This window comes from Panulirus ornatus, chromosome 19, assembly GCF_036320965.1.
Source record: "Panulirus ornatus isolate Po-2019 chromosome 19, ASM3632096v1, whole genome shotgun sequence".
Classification (NCBI taxonomy): Eukaryota; Metazoa; Arthropoda; class Malacostraca; order Decapoda; family Palinuridae; genus Panulirus; species Panulirus ornatus.
Genome location: NC_092242.1, coordinates 12,946,943 through 12,965,321, shown reverse-complemented (window position 1 = coordinate 12,965,321; position 18,379 = coordinate 12,946,943). Strand labels below are relative to the sequence as shown.

Below are 18,379 nucleotides of genomic sequence, written 5' to 3'. Positions count from 1 at the left end.
GTGTTTTAGATATCTGGGAGTGGATCTGGCAGCGGATGGAACCATGGAAGCGGAAGTGACTCATAGGGTGGGGGAGGGGGCGAAAATTCTGGGAGCCTTGAGGAATGTTTGGAAGTCGAGAACATTATCTCGGAAAGCAAAAATGGGTATGTTTGAAGGAATAGTGGTTCCAACAATGTTGTATGGCTGCAAGGCATTGGCTATGGATAGAGTTGTGCACAGGAGGATGGATGTGCTGGAAATGAGATGTTTGAGGACAATATGTGGTGTGAGGTTGTTTGATCGAGTAAGTAATGTAAGGGTAAGAGAGATGTGTGGAAATAAAAAGAGTGTGGTTGAGAGAGCAGAAGAGGGTGTTTTGAAATGGTTTGGTCACATGGAGGGAATGAGTGAGGAAAGATTGACCAGGAGGATTTATGTGTCAGAGGTGGAGGGAACGAGGAGAAGTGGGAGACCAAATTGGAGGTGGAAAGATGGAGTGAAAAAGATTTTGAGTGATCGGGGCCTGAACATGCAGGAGGGTGAAAGGCGTCCAAGGAATAGAGTGAATTGGAACGATGTGGTATACCGGGGTCGACGTGCTGTCAATGGATTGAAGCAGGGCATGTGAAGCGTCTGGGGTAAACCATGGAAAGTTCTGTGGGGCCTGGATGTGGAAAGGGAGCCGTGGTTTCGGTGCATTATTACATGACAGCTAGAGACTGAGTGTGAACAAATGGGGCCTTTGTTGTCTCTTCCTAGCGCTACCTCGCACACATGAGGGGGTAGGGGGTTGTTATTCCATGTGTGGCGAGCTGGCGATGGGAATAAATAAAGGCAGACAGTATGAATTATGTACATGTGTATATATGTATATGTCTGTGTGTGTATATATATGTGTACATTGAGATGTATAGGTATGTATATTTGCGTGTGTGGATGTGTATGCATATACATGTGTATGTGGGTGGGTTGAGCCATTCTTTCGTCTGTTTCCTTACGCTACCTCGCTAATGCGGGAGACAGCGACAAAGCAAAATAAATAAATAAATAAATTAAGATGTATGACTAATGAAAATCATCGAGACAATTTTCAGCTATGCAAACTTTCTAGAATTCATAATGAGCAAAGAGCATCAACTAAAAGAAAAAAAGATTAGAGATTTTGTCAGATAAGTGCTCTAAACAGTAAATCACAATGTTAAAGCATATCTAGTTATCTAGTACCTAAGAAATTATTGAAATTATTGAAAAAGTATTAGTTCTTGTACATCTGGCATACACTAGCAACTTTACGGAAAAAAATTTGGCATACCAATGTTTTTACACTTTTTTTTTTTTTTTTTTTTTTTTTTTATACTTTGTCGCTGTCTCCCGCGTTTGCGAGGTAGCGCAAGGAAACAGACGAAAGAAATGGCCCAACCCCCCCCCCCATACACATGTACATACACACGTCCACACACGCAAATATACATACCTACACAGCTTTCCATGGTTTACCCCAGACGCTTCACATGCCTTGCTTCAATCCACTGACAGCACGTCAACCCCTGTATACCACATGACTCCAATTCACTCTATTTCTTGCCCTCCTTTCACCCTCCTGCATGTTCAGGCCCCGATCACACAAAATCTTTTTCACTCCATCTTTCCACCTCCAATTTGGTCTCCCTCTTCTCCTCGTTCCCTCCACCTCCGACACATATATCCTCTTGGTCAATCTCTCCTCACTCATTCTCTCCATGTGCCCAAACCATTTCAAAACACCCTCTTCTGCTCTCTCAACCACGCTCTTTTTATTTCCACACATCTCTCTTACCCTTACGTTACTTACTCGATCAAACCACCTCACACCACACATTGTCCTCAAACATCTCATTTCCAGCACATCCATCCTCCTGCGCACATCTCTATCCATAGCCCACGCCTCGCAACCATACAGCATTGTTGGAACCACTATTCCCTCAAACATACCCATTTTTGCTTTCCGAGATAATGTTCTCGACTTCCACACATTTTTCAAGGCTCCCAAAATTTTCGCCCCCTCCCCCACCCTATGATCCACTTCCGCTTCCATGGTTCCATCCGCTGACAGATCCACTCCCAGATATCTAAAACACTTCACTTCCTCCAGTTTTTCTCCATTCAAACTCACCTCCCAATTGACTTGACCCTCACCCCTACTGTACCTAATAACCTTGCTCTTATTCACATTTACTCTCAACTTTCTTCTTCCACACACTTTACCAAACTCAGTCACCAGCTTCTGCAGTTTCTCACATGAATCAGCCACCAGCGCTGTATCATCAGCGAACAACAATTGACTCACTTCCCAAGCTCTCTCATCCCCAACAGACTTCATACTTGCCCCTCTTTCCAGGACTCTTGCATTTACCTCCTTTACAACCCCATCCATAAACAAATTAAACAACCATGGAGACATCACACACCCCTGCCGCAAACCTACATTCACTGAGAACCAATCACTTTCCTCTCTTCCTACACGTACACATGCCTTACAAGTTTTTACACTTATAACCAGAATATAAAATATTAAGAAATGGTGAAGCCCAAAACTAAACGAGAGGTAACCCCTCTAGTTATACCAATGGCAAACTTTACAATGCTTATTGACCTTTTTCACATACTATGCTTTGAGCTTGTATTACCATACTGTACTGATATAATGTACAAATATTCAGAGAAATATTGTCTGGCAACTAGGAAAATGTTAAGCACTGTCCCCAATAATTTAAGTAGTAATAAATAAAAAATCTCTTACCTGTGCCATTAGAGTTGCCAACTCAAGCGCCAATTCACGGGTAATTGGGAATTTGCCTTGTTGTATCTGTTGGTTGATTTGATAACACAGTAATAATTTCTCCCGGTCAGTCTCATATTTAGCAGCTGCTCGGCAGTACAAGCGAGATCTGAGTGAATGGATAAAATAACTCAATGAGTGAGAGAGATATACCACGACTTTCTTTTAACCTACCTATTATTTCCAACTCTTTTCTAATTCATATGGTGTGAATCAAGTGCAAACTGTCCTTAACCTCCTTCCTGCCCAAGGAGTCCCTTCCATCTAAATTTATTAGGATCCTGCAGTGCTCAGGAAGGTAGTTACACCCAATGCTCAGGACCTTAGGTCAAGAAGTGTTGTAATGTTCTGTGTGCTTCTATGTTGTGGTAGCTGCAACATAGGTAGGAAGGGTTTTAGGATATTTTGAATTGGTGCTAGTTGGTTGTGGGGATGGGTGATGTTTAGGGCATAGACAGGAAAGTGCGACTCGTGTTTGTTTGGGAAGTACTGCTTTTGATGGGTGTATTTCTGGTGGGCTGGAGTTTAAGACTGAGCAGGGGGGTATTTGTGTAGAGCCTGAGGGGTTACTACAAAGGATATGCATTCTGCCAGGGTTATATTTGTTGAAGGTGGGAGAATCTGGGAATAAATGTTGCATGAAGGGTGAGGCATAGGTAAGCTTCTATATCTACATAGGGGGTTAGTTAGTTAGTTAGTTAAAAAAAAAAGAAAAAAAAAAAAAAATGGCCATCTGGTACTCAAATTCAAATTATATTCACTGTAAAACTGCAAGATCAGTTCTCTTTTATAAGCACAACATCTGACATTCTTATTTTTCAATCATGTAAAAATCAATGCCTATGCTAGACTGAGTGTTGTTTCCTGTGTTGAATTTCATTGAAATGATCATTGTCAGTTTGTTTTATGTATGTGTCAGACCCAAGGATAATTGCATGAAAGATAAAGTGCTTTACAAAGATAGATGAAGAAGGATCAAACTGTTCAGAACATCAGGAAGATAATGGCAATAAATACCGATGTTAATTCTAAGGAAGCAGAATCTGTAAAAGTTTCTTGCATATCAGTTTTACATGCACTGCATAACAATGAGTTCATCTCTATTCTGTTTCTCATAACTAAATGCATTATCTGCGAACCATAATATTCACTCTGTTACACTTTCTGTGCATTTGCCACTCTGACCAAGTATATATACCTCACTCGTGCTTACTCAAAGCGTAGAGGTATCTAGCCCTACCATGATCTTAATCTCTTTTACTATTAGTTAACTAGTTATTCTTATGACTTCTCTCTTCTGTATTATCTCAGTCATGTATTTTCAGCTGAATAGCTGCCTAAATTCAATAAACTAATGTTCATTTTAGTATCATCTTTAACTAATACGAAATTTCTGAATGGTACCCAACACAATTGTCCACTTTTTCTATAATACTGTACTAGATAATATATAGCAGTACATTTCAGTTAGTCTATATCTGTCCAACTGTGAAACAATATATAAAGGGCTGCTCTTTTGCTGCTACATTTTTGTGTGAAATCAGAAAAACAGCTCCTCTTGTAATTCATCTATCCATATCCTTGTCTAGTTGGTAAAGGAGGCATATGATCCTTCAGATGCGGGTGGAAATTAAGCACTCAAGTGTTGAGAGATTTGTACGAAATGGGCACCCTCAACTGCTGTGGTAATAGTCCTTTAATAATTAATGAAGGCAAATTATACAGTACACATGCATTAGTAATAAACTAATAAAAATATGATTACTTACTTGTAAAGAAGACGTATGACTTTAGTATTTTCAAATTTGCCAGACCCTTTCTCTCTTAGAGCTGTTTCCCATTTGGATTTAACATCACAGAGCTGGAATTACAAAAAAATACAATAAGCAAAAACTATACTTAAACAGAATGAATAACTGACCAACAGTCTCACGTTATGCCTCATATATATCTATATCTATCCATATTTTTTTTCATACTAGATCGCAGTTTCCTGTATTAGCGAGGTAGCACCATGAAACAGATGAAGAAAGACACACCCATTCTCATCCACATGTATATACATATATATTTATCGATTATACTTAGTTGCAGTCGCCCGCGTAAGTGAGGTAGCACAAGGAAACAGATGAAAGAATGGCCCAACCCATCCACATACACATGTATATACATAAACGCCCACACACGCACATATACATACCTATACATTTCAATATATACATACATATACATACACAGACATATACATATATACACATGTACATATTCATACTTACTGCCTTATTCCATTCCCGTCGCCACCACACCACACATGAAAATGGCACTCCCCTCCCCCAATGCATGCACGAGGTAGCACTAGGAAAAGACAACAATGGCCACATTCGTTCACACTCAGTCTCTAGCTGTCATGTATAATGCACTGAAACCACAGCTCCCTTTCCACATCCAGGCCCCACAAAACTTTCCATGGTTTACCCCAGATGCTTCACATGCACTGGTTCAATCCATTGACAGCACACTGACCCTGGTATACCACATCATTCCAATTCACTCTATTCCTTGCACGCCTTTCTCCCTCCCCTATGTTCAAGTCCCGATCGCTCAAAATCTTTTCACTCCATCCTTCCACCTCCAACTTGGTCTCCCACTTCTCCTCGTTCCCTCCACCTCTGACACATATATCTCCTTTGTCAATCTTTCCTCATTCATTCTCTCCATGAGACCAAACCATTTCAATACACCCTCTTCTGCTCTCTCAACCACACTCTTCTTATTACCACACATCTCTCTTACCCTTTCATTACTTAATCAAACCACCTCACACCACACATTGTCCTCAAACATTTCATTTCCAACACATCCACCCTCTGCACAACCCATGCCTCGCAACCATACAACATTGTTGGAACCACTACTCCTTCAAACATACTCGATTTTGCTCTCCGAGATAATGTTCTCACCTTCCACACATTCTTCAATGCTCCCCCAACCTTCACCTCCTCCCCCACCCTGTGACTCACTTCCGCTTCCATAGTTCCATCCACTGCTAAATCCACTCCCAGATATCTAAAACACTTCACTTCCACCAGTTTTTCTCCATTCAAACTTACCTCCCAATTGACTTGTCCCTCAACCCTTCTGAACGTAATAACCTTGCTCTTATTCACATTTACTCTTAGCTTTCTTCTTTCACACACTTTAACAAACTTAGTCACCAGCTTCTGCAGAGACTCACCCAAATCAGCCACCAGCGCTGTAACATCAGCAAACAACATGTGACTCACTTCCCAAGCCCTCTCATCCACAACAGATTGCATGCTTTCCCCTCTCTCCAAAACTCTTGCATTCACCTTGTTAATAACCCCATCCATAAACAAATTAAACAACCATGGAGACATCATGCACACCTGCTGCAAATCAACATTCACTGGGAAATAATCACTTTCCTCTCTTCCTACTTGTACACATGCCTTACACCCTTGATAAAAACTTTTCACCGCTTCTAGCAACTTACCTCCCACACCATATACTCTTAATACCTTCCACAAAGCATCTCTATCAACTCTATCATATGCCTTCTCCAGATCCATAAATGCTACAAACAATCCATGTTTTTTTAATTATTTCTCACATACATCCTTCAAAGCAAACACCTGATCCACACATCCTTTACCACTTCTGAAACCACACTGCTCTTCCCCAATCTGATGTTCTGTACATGCCCTCACCCTCTCAATCAATACCCTCCCATATAATTTCCCAGAAATACTCAACAAACTTATACCTCTGTAATATGAACACTCACCTTTATCCCCTTTGCCTTTGTACAATGGCACTATGCATGTATTCTGCCAATCCTCAGGAACTACACAGACATATACACATGTATATATTCATACTTGCATGCCTTCATCCATTCCTAGCGCTACTCCTCCCCACAGGAGACAGCATCACTACCCCCTGCTTAAGCAAGGAAGTGCCAGGAAAACAGGCAGAAAAGGCCACATTCGTTCACACTCAGACTGTAGCTGTCATGTGTAATGCACCGAAACAGGAAACTTTCCACATCCATTTTATTCAGCACTGTTAACTTGCATACAGAATATAAGTGCTGTCAATTCTAAAAAATCAGAATATCAAATTTTGAGTTAAGAAGATACCTTAGGCAAAATAGGATAAAGTTCAACAGTCTTATTCATTTTTTGGATATCTTTTAAGCCCTGAGTCACAATTCTGAACAAAGACCATTCTTACATTCCTTCTCAGACTTTTCAAGCTTGAACTTTCAATTACACAAAAATCAGCTATCAAGTTAAGACCTGTGTGAATGCTGATTAGGAACTAAAATGACCAGAGTACTGAACTGAAATGAAGGACACCTATAAGGTTAGGCACTATGTTTTTTCTTCAATTTCAAAGTCTGTCAAAAATAATCATGAACTTTTGATGATGAAAAAACCTCTGGTTAAAAAACTTTGATGAAGAAACTCAATTCTGGGGAACTCTACTTTATTTACATACCTTTGCATTACGATTTAAACAATGTTCTAAATCCTTTTCAATAGGATCATCAGAAAATAGGGCAAATCCAGACTGCTGAACATCACGACAACCAATTTCATGATTAAGTGATGTAAGGAATTCATCAATTGTTGTAGAACCATCAAAGCCAATGACCTGAGAAAAACAAAGTGGAGTGAGAAAAACAAACCTCTAAAGTTATTCTGCTCAATCTATTCACACATTTTCTCTTGGAAAGGTTCCCTAACCATAATTCTCTACTTATTGATCTCAATTTACACCAACTGATGTAAAATTTTACATAAACCAAATTATCCAATTTAGTCTTGAGATTTGCATTCTACATTCTAAATCATTTGATGTTATTCCGTTCTTTATTTAAATACCTGATAGGTTCCATTGATAAAGTGGACGGGTATAGCATGGGGTAGTGAGTGGTGGTAAGGGTTCTTCAACAAGATAGAAAGGACCTCCATTCGAGAAGGCTTTGCCTCTCGTCCCCCAAGCTCCAGAGTTCTTTCAAGAGCACGCTGACAATATGCAGCATACTTTCCAACCTCAGATCTGTTGAAGAAAATCTTTTATCATGTGGTTCATTTAGTGCTCTGACAAAAAACTTTTAATATCAAGGCAATCAATAAAAGCAAAACTACATCTATGAAACTATAATCAGTATTAATAAAGGAAACATTAACTCAAACTCCAATATGATAAACATTTTTCATACAAATAATACTCATCTGTATTTTTGAACAAAATCATTCTTCCCTTAACATTCATCTCAACATGGACTCACTTAGTATCAGCATTCCTCTCTAAATGTAGTTTGAGATACCACAAAAGTTTGTTATTCTTAGGCACAAACAATGAGACTGCCAGGGCCAGAAACTGCCAACCCTGGATAAATGTAAACGATGGTGGGTTGATTTTAGGGTCAGCTGGAAGAGGCTGGCCACTTCCTAGGGTAGGTGAGGCCTTCTGTGCACCTGACGAATCACACAGGAACAACGATTGCGTGGCACAAAGCAGGAGATTCTGGAGAGAGAAAATTACAGAAGTGATGCACAGAAAAACACACAATGTAAAACAATTACAATTTGTGTTCATTCACAGTAAAAACAGAGAAATGAGGATATAATCATGTTGAGATGAATTAAAATATACATCAGGTCAGTAAATTCTCATAGATTTGACAAGTGTTTCATAAATGGTTAGTAATTAGTTTTTCCACTTTCTGCCTACTAAATCAAAGATTAAGTAAGAGTATACAGAACAGATAAGGAAAATCAGATTATCAAGTTCTTATAACTGTAAACTAAAAATGAAATGCACTTGAACATAATGACTGCTATGAATATGGACAACCACTACTAACAACAAAAGAATAAGTATGCCTAAATCTTTCCTTTCTTTCCAGAACAAGTGTCTGTGAAAGGGCCTGAACCTGAACTCATCTTTTTCAATTCCCACTTAATCATACTTCGTAGTTAAAACCTTTGTTCTCACTTCATGGTTACATGATACACTACACATATTTTACTTTATTCATGAGCTCCTTGCTGTCCTAGTTTGTGATCTTTGTTAACAAGTTCATATTAAAAAAAAAGAAGAAAGGACCCATAACAACATAGCCAGGTTCCCACTTCAAAAAGGAATGGCCCTGAGGAGGTGAAAAATGGCAGTGCCTCATGAAGTGCCATGGTCATGGGTGACAACCTTCACAAGTTACTGATGTGAAAATGGCAGCTTACCAGCTGCCCCATAAGACACAACTAAAAAAAAGAAGAAAAAAACAAAAAAGTTTGGTTCTCAAATGCTTTTAGAAATGAAGAGACCATGTAAGTGGGAAAACAGTGTGTGCATTTGTACATATCTATTCACGTACATATGTGTGCATAATCACTTATCTGTACTCTATAGGGAGGAAGTTTTACACCCATGGGGCCCCATCTCTATCACTCACCTTAAATTGCTATTTGCATTTACTGTCTTCATTTATTTCGTTCAATTCATCCACTACTCTTACACTATAAAAGTACATCTTCACATATTTTCTAACATATTTCTTGCTTACTTATCCATTTGTACTATACAGGGAGGGAGTTTTACACTCAGAGGGCCATCTCTATTACATACCTAAAATTGCTGTAAGATGCTGACTGCATTTACTATGTCTTCATTCATTTTATTCCATTTATTCACCACTAATACTATAAAAGCACTTCTTCACATCTTTTCTGATGTATTTCTTGCTTAATTTCATGTTATGTCCTCTGGTTGTTCTATTTCTACATCTTTCAAAAAAGCTGTTCACACTGTACTTCATCAGTTTCTTAAAAAAGATTTAAAGACACTGACCACTTCATACCTCACTCTTCTCTCTTCCAAGGTGAGCAAATCTATGGCCTCTAGCCTTTTCCTGTAATTTCTCTCTCTTAATTCTGGCACCATATTTGTTACTCTCCTCTGGATCTTCTCTTTTGGCTCTTTCTGCTGTTCTAGTGGTTGTGACCAAATGTGAAACATTTACTCTAGCTTTGGGCTTATGTATGATGTCAACTGCTTACTAATTATTTCTTTATTCATGTTGTGACCAAATGTGAAACATTTACTCTAGCTTTGGGCTTATGTATGATGTCAACTGCTTGCTAATTATTTCTTTATTCATGAACTTGAATCCAATTGTAATATGTGCAAACAAACAGCAATTTTTCTGCTAAGGTGGGACTTTAACAACTAGTTTGGGAAAATGTCTACTTACATTCAGATTCTTGTAGCTTATTTTCTATCAGAATATATTCATATGAACATCTTCATTTACTGTGACCCATCCTCATTACTTTACATTTGATGCCATCTTTCACACTTTTCACTTTCCTCATGACGATTGCATCATCTGCAAACATATTCAGATAGAATTTCACACCTTCTGCCACGTCATTCACATAAATCATGAATGGTTCTAGAATGGAACCCCACAGAACTCTGCTGTTGACTACAATCCACTTAGAGACAGCTCCTCTGTCATGCATCCTTTGTTCCCTTCCACAAAGATAATCTTCTATCTACTGAGAGAATCTTGCCCCTTATTCCTGTCTAGAGATGCACCTTCTTGATCAGCCTTCTATGCAGTACAGTATCAAATGCTTTCTGGTAGCTACATACATACTATCCATCCAGCTTTCTCTTGTCCAATACCAAACTCATTCTCTCATAGAAGTTTAAGAGGTTCATTACGCATGCCCTTCTTCCCTTGAAACCCTGTTGTATCTTGCAAGGGTTCTGTCTCCTCTGCTAAAAGTCATCCATTTGCTGTCTGATTATCTTTTCCAGTACCATGCAGACCAGATTTGTTAAGGAGACAAGACCTGTCTGTAGCTCAACATCTATTCCTAGTCTCTATTCTTATGGACTGGTATGACATTTGCCTTTTTCCACTTCCATGACACTTTCCTATTCTTCAGCAACATCTTGAACAGTGTTTCAAGAGGTGTGTCAAGTGTATCTGTATAAATCTTCAACATACATGGTGAAATTTCATCAGAACCTTGTATGGGTCAAAACCCTTTGGTACTCTGAAATGTCTTTTCTAGATATCCCAATGCTTTCTGAGAATTCTTCCCCCTTCCATCTTATTGGTCCTGGGGCTACAATGTCTTCCACTGTATAAACTTTGAGCTTTACATTTAGCTCTTCACGCATGAAATACATCCTCCTCTACAATTCTTTCTTCTGAATCCTTGACCCGATTAGCATCTCTGTGACAATTCATTCCTGATGTTTTATTTGAGTTTTTTATTTTATCTTGACTTGTCAACAATATTCTTTTCAATGTTTCTTTGTTCCTCAAAGCACCTTTGCTTAGTTGAATGTTTTATTGAATGAATCCTCCCTCTTTCTTATCTTCCCTCTACATTTCATTGAAAATTTCAACATAATACCTATGTTCCTGGCTACCGAACTCCAATCCCAATTTATGTTGCAAGAGAAATTGTGTGCTGGAATGGTATGGACAGAGAGAGAGAACAATGTGGAGAGGTTGTCAGAAGTGGAGGGGACAAACAGGTGAGACCAAACTGAGAGGGGAGGATGGAGTGAAAAAGATCTTGAGTGTACAGGGCCTGAACATGCAGGAGTGAAAAGTGTGCATAAGGTAGAGTGAAGTGGAGTGATGTGGTATACAAGGGTTAACGTGCTGTAAACGGAGAGATCCATTGCATATGAAGCATCCATGGGAAACTATGAAAAGGACTGTGGGGCATGGTTGTGGGTAGAGGGCTGTGGTTTTGCTCCATTACACATGGCAGCTAGAGAATAGATGAGGGCAAATGGGGCTTCTTTGTCTACTCCTGGTGGGACTTCATCAATAAAGGATACAGCAAACAAGATAAAAGTGAAGTTGTGTGTAGTTTCCATGATCATATCTCAGCTTTAAGTCATCTCTTATCTCTGCTCTTTTAACTTCATTTACCACATAATCAGACTTAAGTTACATGATCACTTTTTTCCAACTAGTGTATCATATGTGATACTCTCAGTAGCAAGTTTAGCAAGTTCTGAAATATGATCTATTGATAATGGTGTATCAGTGCATCTCTTCCTTATATGTTCACTTACATGCTGGCATAGGAAATTTTCTTCTTAACACTTTAAAAACTTGTGTCAAAATGATTCCCTGTCACCATGAGAGTCTGAAGTCCCCCAAGTCTATCTATTACTGAAATCTTAAGTCACAAAGCTTCCCTGTCAACATGAGAATCCAAAGTTCCCAAGACTATCTCTTTAATACTGAAATCTCCCCACTATTTCCCCTCTCTGAGAATGGCATGTTATACAGCTTCATGTACCATCCTAACTGCTCCTTCATTATTACTGCACAATTGTTCCAGTTCATCAAAATTTTCTTTGAACTATATAATATCCACACCACTATGAACTTTTTTCCCACAGACACCTTTCCCATTATTTATCGTCTGAATAGGACTTCAACTACTAAATTCTGATAATCAAGTGGTGTGTGTGTGTAATTACCTGTTTGTACATGAAAGGGAGACAGCTTTACACTTGTGGGGCACCATCTCTAGTATTGGTTATACAATCAAGAGGACTATTAAATTTTATCAAGCTACCGACATTCACTGTCCCGTTCCTTAGACCATTCCAACCATTCACTACACTTCACTAAATACCACTGTGTGTGTGTGTGTACATGCTTACCTTTTTTGTACCATGTGGAAAAGAATTTTTCACTTGCGGATACCCATTTCTTGAACATCCACAACTATCATACTTCTCAAATCTATATATGTTAGCTACACATATGACTGTCTGTGCATATGAGATTACTATTTGTGAGTTACTAGGAAGGTTTACACTTATGTTGCCCCATCTCTTAACCATGTATGCATACCATGTCTTTAATTCTATGTATGTACACACACAAACACACCACCCCTGCCTAAACCAGATAGCCATTTACTGACCAGCTCCAAGGGGAGGATAAACATCAGAGTGTGTGTTTGTGTATTTATTCATGCCTATTGACATTTCCCTCAAATCTGAGTGAAAAATCAGTTGTATGAATTTGGTGAAGTGTGTGAAATGAGAAACTGAGAGTAAATGTGAATAAAAGCTATGTTATCAGGTTTTGCTGTGCAGGGAGAGTTTCTTTTTTCTTTTTCACATTGGAGGCTCCATTCACAAAAAAAAGTCCTCATCAATGCTGGGTCTTAATTAAAATATAAAGACACTAAAGAAGGGAAAAAGTTGAAGAATTTATGAATTTTGGAGGAAGTGAAAAACCTGTCTTTTTTAAAGTACCAGGTTACAGTTATTGGGAAAGACAGGAGGGGATAGAAAGTTCCAAAGCTTCGAAGTGAAGGGAAAGAAACAGTTATCAAAACAGCTCACCCTTGAGTGGCCATAAGCCACAGAGTAAGCATGTGATGCAGTAGCTTGCAAAGTACCGCATGGTCTAGCTAATAGTAGGGAAGCACATTCAGTAAGCTCTCTGGAGCAAAAACCAAAGTAATACCTATAGTACACAGCAAGCTGGTTAAATTTTGAAATTGGCCTGGAAAAGTTGATGTCAGACTACTTTTGACTTACCTCTGCTAAGTAAGGAACCACTATTCCTTCAAACATACCCATTTTGCTTTCCGAGATAATGTTTTCGCCTTCCACACATTCTTCAACGCTCCCAGAACCTTCGCCCCCTCACCCACCCTGTGACTCACTTCCGCTTTCATGGTTCCATCCGCTGCCAAATCCACTCCCAGATATCTAAAACACTTCACTTCCTCCAGTTTTTCTCCATTCAAACTTACCTCCCAATTCACTAGTCCCTCAACCCTACTGAACCTAATAACCTTGCTCTTATTCACATTTACTCTCAGCTTTCTTTTTTCACACACTTTACCATATATATATCTATTTATTTTTGCTTTGTCGCTGTCTCCCGCGTTAGCGAGGTAGCGCAAGGAAACAGACGAAAGAATGGCCCAACCCACCCACATACACATGTATATACATACACGTCCACACACGCAAATATACATACCTATACATCTCAATGTACACATATATATACACACACAGACATATATACACATGTACATAATTTATACTTTCTGCCTTTATTTATTCCCATCGCCGCACATGGAATAACATCCCCCTCCCCCCTCATGTGTGCGAGGTAGCGCTAGGAAAAGGCAACAAAGGCCCCATTTGTTCACACTCAGTCTCTAGCTGTCATGTAATAATGCACTGAAACCACAGCTCCCTTTCCACATCCAGGCCCCACAGAACTTTCCATGGTTTACCCCAGATGCTTCACATGCCCTGGTTCAATCCATTGACAGCACGTCGACCCTGGTATACCACATCATTCCAATTCACTCTATTCCTTGCATGCCTTTCACCCTCCTGCATGTTCAGGCCCCGATCACTCAAAATCTTTTTCACTCTATCTTTCCACCTCCAATTTGGTCTCCCACTTCTCATTCCCTCCACATCTGACACATATATCCTCTTGGTCAATCTTTCCTCACTCATTCTCTCCATGTGACCAAACCATTTCAAAACACCCTCTTCTGCTCTCTCAACCACACTCTTTTTATTTCCACACATCTCTCTTACCCTTACATTACTTACTCGATCAAACCACCTCACACCACATATTGATGTGTCCTCAAACATCTCATTTCCAGCACATCCACCCTCCTGTGCACAACTCTATCCATAGCCCACGCCTCGCAGCCATACAACATTGTTGGAACCACTATTCCTTCAAACATACCCATTTTTGCTTTTCAAGATAATGTTCTCGACTTCCAAACATTCTTCAAGGCTACCAGAATTTTCGTCCCCTCCCCCACCCTATGCTCCATCTCTGCTTCCATGGTTCAATCCGCTGCCAGATCCACTCCCAGATATCTAAAACACTTCACTTCCTCCAGTTTTTCTCGATTCAAACTCACCTCCCAATTGACTTGACCCTCAGCCCTACTGTACCTAATAACCTTGCTCTTATTCACATTTACTCTTAACTTTCTTCTTTCACACACTTTACCAAACTCGGTCACCAGCTTCTGCAGTTTCTCACATGAATCAGCCACCAGCGCTGTATCATCAGCGAACAACAACTGACTCACTTCCCAAGCTCTCTCATCCCAACAGACTTCATACTTGCCCCTCTTTCCAAAACTCTTGCATTCACCTCCCTAACAACCCCATCCATAAACAAATTAAACAACCATGGAGACATCACACACCCCTGCCGCAAACCTACATTCACTGAGAACCAATCACTTTCCTCTCTTCCTACACGTACACATGCCTTACATCCTCGATAAAAACTTTTCACTGCTTCTAACAACTTGCCTCCCACACCATATATTCTTAATACCTTCCACAGAGCATCTCTATCAACTCTATCATATGCCTTCTCCAGATCCATAAATGCTACATACAAATCCATTTGCTTTTCTAAGTATTTCTCACATACATTCTTCAAAGCAAACACCTGATCCACACATCCTCTACCACTTCTGAAACCATATATATATTGAGGGTCAAGTCAATTGGGAGGTAAGTTTGAATGGAGAAAAACTGGAGGAAGTAAAGTGTTTTAGATATCTAGGAGTGGATCTGGCAGCGGATGGAAACATGGAAGTGGAAGTGGATCATAGGGTGGGGGAGGGGGCAAAAATTCTGGGAGCCTTGAAGAAAGTGTGGAAGTCGAGAACATTATCTCGGAAAGCAAAAATGGGTATGTTTGAAGGAATAGTGGTTCCAACAATGTTGTATGGCTGTGAGGCATGGGCTATGGATAGAGTTGTGCGCAGGAGGATGGATGTGCTGGAAATGAGATGTTTGAGGACAATGTGTGGTGTGAGGTGGTTTGATCGAGTAAGTAACATAAGGGTAAGAGAGATGTGTGGAAATAAAAAGAGCGAGGTTGAGAGAGCAGAAGAGGGTGTTTTGAAATGGTTTGGGCACATGGAGAGAATGAGTGAGGAAAGATTGACCAAGAGGATATATGTGTCGGAGGTGGAGGGAACGAGGAGAAGTGGGAGACCAAATTGGAGGTGGAAAGATGGAGTGAAAAAGATTTTGTGTGATCGGGGCCTGAACATGCAGGAGGGTGAAAGGAGGGCAAGGAATAGAGTGAATTGGATCGATGTGGTATACCGGGGTTGACGTGCTGTCAGCGGGTTGAATCAGGGCATGTGAAGCGTCTGGGGTAAACCATGGAAAGCTGTGTAGGTATGTATATTTGCGTGTGTGGACGTATGTATATACATGTGTATGGGGGTGGGTTGGGCCATTTCTTTCGTCTGTTTCCTTGCGCTACCTCGCAAACGCGGGAGACAGCGAAAAAAAAAAATATATATATATATATATGTGTGTGTGTGTACATGAGTGGATGGGCCATTCTTTGCCTGTTTCCTGGCACTACCTTGCTGATGCGGGAAACAGCAATCATGTATAAAATATATAAAATATATATACATATATTATCGCTATTATTGTTGTCTTTTTCTAGCACTGCCTCACGTGTGTGCAGGGGAAGGGGGGAGCCATTTCATGTGTGGTGGGGTGGCGACGGAAATGGATGAAGGCAAAAAGTATGTATGTGTACATGTGTATATGTCTGTGTGTGTATATGTATGTATATGTCTATGTATCAAAGAGGATATATGTGTCAGAGGTAGAGGGAATGAGCAGAAGTGGGAGACCAAATTGGAGGTGGAAAGATGGAGTGAAAAAGATTTTGAGTGATCGGGGCCTGAACATGCAGAAGGGTGAAAGGTGTGCAAGGAATAGAGTGAATTGGAACGATGTGGTGTACCAGGGTCGACGTGCTGTCAATGGATTAAACCAGGACATGTGAAGCATCTGGGGTAAACCATCGAAAGTTTTGTGGGGTCTGGATGTGGAAAGGTTAGCTGTGGTTTTGGTGCATTATACATAACAGGTAGAGACTGAGTGCGAACGAATGTGGCCTTTGTTGTCTTTTCCTAGTGCTACCTCGCGCACATGCGGGGAGAGGGGGTTTTCATTTCATGTGTGGCGGGGTAGTGACGGGAATGAGTAAGGGCAGACAGTATGACTTATGTACACATGTATATATGAACATGTCTGTGTGTGTGTATATATATGTATACATTGAGATGTATTTTGAAGGTTTGTTGAATGTGTTTGATGATAGAGTGGCAGATATAGGGTGTTTTGGTCGAGGTGGTGTGCAAAGTGCGAGGGTTAGGGAAAATGAGTTGGTAAACAGAGAAGAGGTAGTAAAAGCTTTGCGGAAGATGAAAGCTGGCAAGGCAGCAGGTTTGGATGGTATTGCAGTGGAATTTATTAAAAAAGGGGGTGACTGTATTGTTGACTGGTTGGTAAGGTTATTTAATGTATGTATGACTCATGGTGAGGTGCCTGAGGATTGGTGGAATGCGTGCATAGTGCCATTGTACAAAGGCAAAGGGGATAAGAGTGAGTGCTCAAATTACAGAGGTATAAGTTTGTTGAGTATTCCTGGCAAATCATATGGGAGGGTATTGATTGAGAGGGTGAAGGCATGTACAGAGCATCAGATTGGGGAAGAGCAGTGTGGTTTCAGAAGTGGTAGAGGATGTGTGGATCAGGTGTTTGCTTTGAAGAATGTATGTGAGAAATACTTAGAAAAGCAAATGGATTTGTATGTAGCATTTATGGATCTGGAGAAGGCATATGATAGAGTTGATAGAGATGCTCTGTGGAAGGTATTAAGAATATATGGTGTGGGAGGCAAGTTGTTAGAAGCAGTGAAAAGTTTTTATCGAGGATGTAAGGCATGTGTACGTGTAGGAAGAGAGGAAAGTGATTGGTTCTCAGTGAATGTAGGTTTGCGGCAGGGGTGTGTGATGTCTCCATGGTTGTTTAATCTGTTTATGGATGGGGTTGTTAGGGAGGTGAATGCAAGAGTTTTGGAAAGAGGGGCAAGTATGAAGTCTGTTGGGGATGAGAGAGCTTGGGAAGTGAGTCAGTTGTTGTTCGCTGATGATACAGCGCTGGTGGCTGATTCATGTGAAAAACTGCAGAAGCTGGTGACTGAGTTTGCTAAAGTGTGTGAAAGAAGAAAGTTAAGAGTAAATGTGAATAAGAGCAAGGTTATTAGGTACAGTAGGGTTGAGGGTCAATTCAATTGGGAGGTGAGTTTGAATGGAGAAAAACTGGAGGAAGTGAAGTGTTTTAGATATCTGGGAGTGGATCTGGCAGCGGATGGAACCATGGAAGCGGAAGTGGATCATTGGGTGGGGGAGGGGGCGAAAATTCTGGGAGCCTTGAAGAATGTGTGGAAGTCGAGAACATTATCTCGGAAAGCAAAAATGGGTATGTTTGAAGGAATAGTGGTTCCAACAATGTTGTATGGTTGCGAGGCGTGGACTATGGATAGAGTTGTGCGCAGGAGGATGGATGTGCTGGAAATGAGATGTTTGAAGACAATGTGTGGTGTGAGGTGGTTTGATCGAGTAAGTAACGTAAGGGTAAGAGAGATGTGTGGAAATAAAAAGA

General features: G+C 40.2%; 1 protein-coding gene across 6 annotated transcripts in view; it reads right to left on the bottom strand.

Annotated features, from left to right (window-relative positions):
• Positions 1–18,379, bottom strand: part of LOC139755396 (uncharacterized protein CG43867) — a 1,135,206-nt gene that overhangs the window by 41,977 nt on the left and 1,074,850 nt on the right. For all 6 annotated transcript variants that reach the window (XM_071673657.1, XM_071673658.1, XM_071673659.1 and 3 more), the window contains 5 exons: positions 8,118–8,356; positions 7,708–7,885; positions 7,322–7,477; positions 4,570–4,661; positions 2,762–2,909 (listed from right to left, as the gene is read on the bottom strand). In XM_071673657.1, coding sequence (XP_071529758.1) covers positions 2,762–2,909; positions 4,570–4,661; positions 7,322–7,477; positions 7,708–7,885; positions 8,118–8,356 — 813 coding nt within the window. The remainder of the gene's footprint in view (positions 1–2,761; positions 2,910–4,569; positions 4,662–7,321; positions 7,478–7,707; positions 7,886–8,117; positions 8,357–18,379) is intronic.